Source organism: Belonocnema kinseyi, chromosome 2, assembly GCF_010883055.1.
Source record: "Belonocnema kinseyi isolate 2016_QV_RU_SX_M_011 chromosome 2, B_treatae_v1, whole genome shotgun sequence".
Lineage (NCBI taxonomy): Eukaryota > Metazoa > Arthropoda > Insecta > Hymenoptera > Cynipidae > Belonocnema > Belonocnema kinseyi.
The window spans coordinates 19,083,720-19,085,467 of NC_046658.1; the positions used below are offsets into that span (position 1 = coordinate 19,083,720).

The 1,748-nt window shown below is 36.8% G+C and overlaps 1 protein-coding gene across 3 annotated transcripts in view; it reads right to left on the bottom strand.

Annotated features, from left to right (window-relative positions):
- The window catches only part of LOC117166900 (cullin-associated NEDD8-dissociated protein 1), a 218,244-nt gene that overhangs the window by 74,203 nt on the left and 142,293 nt on the right, over positions 1–1,748 (bottom strand). For 2 of the 3 annotated variants that reach the window (XM_033351339.1, XM_033351341.1), the window contains 3 exons: positions 1,499–1,687; positions 1,165–1,408; positions 904–1,050 (listed from right to left, as the gene is read on the bottom strand). In XM_033351339.1, the coding sequence (XP_033207230.1) occupies positions 904–1,050; positions 1,165–1,408; positions 1,499–1,687 (580 nt within the window). Of the gene's footprint in view, positions 1–505; positions 725–903; positions 1,051–1,164; positions 1,409–1,498; positions 1,688–1,748 lie in introns of those variants that run through there. The other variant, XM_033351340.1, reaches the window with a different exon arrangement.

Consider the following 1,748-nt stretch of genomic DNA (forward strand, 5'->3'; position numbering starts at 1 on the left):
TCATACTATTTTATTTTATGAGTCCGTAGGAGGGGCGGTGGGTTCCAAGGGGCGCAGCGCCTGGTGGGGGCTGAGGGGGGCAACAGGTAACAGACCTACTCTAAAGAGGACAAATATGTGGATATTATAGAAATAATCTAAACAGATAACGAATTGTTTTTTTTTTCGTTTTTTATTTCATTAAATTCTGAAAAATTATACAAAATTACGTAAATTGTTGGTTTCCTTTGTTTGATTATGCTTTTATTACTCATTTTTAATTCTTTGACTTGACACTTTTACGAATACCCAGTGACAATTCTTGCAAAGAGACGTGAAGTTTGCATCGCAAAGTAAGTGATGCCACTACAGCGAACGGAAAGTTTATGCGCGATGTAGTGGCAATACTTGAGAAGTTTCTATCGTAGGTTTAGGTAGTAACTCGCGAAAGTATGAATACTCTAGGGTTTGTCATAACAGGCTTGGAAACTCTATGGTCTGTAAAGTACTTTCTTACACGCTCACCTGCATACAGCCATTTTCGTCCCGCTTCGAAGGCTACGAAGGTCGCCATTTTCAATGTTCGTATTGTGAAAAGGTTATTTGGAAAAAGGCGGTGGCGTCTTGAATTTGTATTTTCATGCGCAACGTTAAAAGGCGTGAAATAATGACTACTGGCGTGTGATAATGGAAACCATGGGTAATATGGCACTTATCGAACGCTAAACAAGCGTGAAATCAGCCACTTTACACGCACATGTAAAATAAATCAGTTTTAAACTCTTAAAAGATTGAAATTATTTTCACTCTTACGACTAATGGAAAAAAAAACTATTTAAATCTAGACGCAACACAAATTTATTGTATGTTTTCTAATTAAGGATATACTTAAAAGTTAAAACATTCGAAATATGATTGTCTTACCAGCATCGGGTATCGTTAGTAACGCAGCTACGGCACGCAATGCAGAGCGTTTGAGTTCGTCTTGCTTCTCGTATTCTTGCTTAACAGAGTTTGCTTTGACTTTCATGGTACAAGTACTTTTCAGAGGTTCTACGAGTCTTTCTAACCCTAAAGAAAAACAAATACTTTTCTTATAAATTGAAGTGCTATAAATAATCAATTCTACCTAACATATTCTAATAGAATAAAAAATGTAAATGAGTCTTGAGATATATTCCTTACTTTGCAAAACGGCTGTAGGGCAAAGTTGAGCGAGTCGTGCCGTCATAAGGTAAGTCAACATTTTAATATCGTAGTGGTCTCTCAAACCGTTTTCCACGTGATTTAAGAACTCGAAGACATCCAGCCGATCGAGACAAGAATCGAGTAACGTATACATGCATTCAAATGCCGCCTTTCTTAAATCCAAACCATCATCAACTGTATGTTTAAAAGGTCCCATTTCCACCTCTCTGATCAATTCTTTCTACAAATAAACGATATAAATGACGTTATACTAAAGAAAAACCAGAGTTGGATTCCTGTACTACGATATACATACACAAGCAAATATTACCTTGATCTTTGTCTCGGTGTAAAGTTTTGGTAAGATTGAATCCAGGAGGTCACGCACTAGTATGGGTTTGTTATGAGCCGCCGAATTAAATGCAACTAAAGCTACTCTTCTAACATTGAGATCCGGATCTTCTAAGGAAGCTAAAAAACTGCCCATGCACAACTTTAACATTGGGTCGATCGGTTGGGGCTGAAAACAAATTTTTGTCGTTGTCTTCATTTAAAACGACCATTAAAAATTTATTATAATC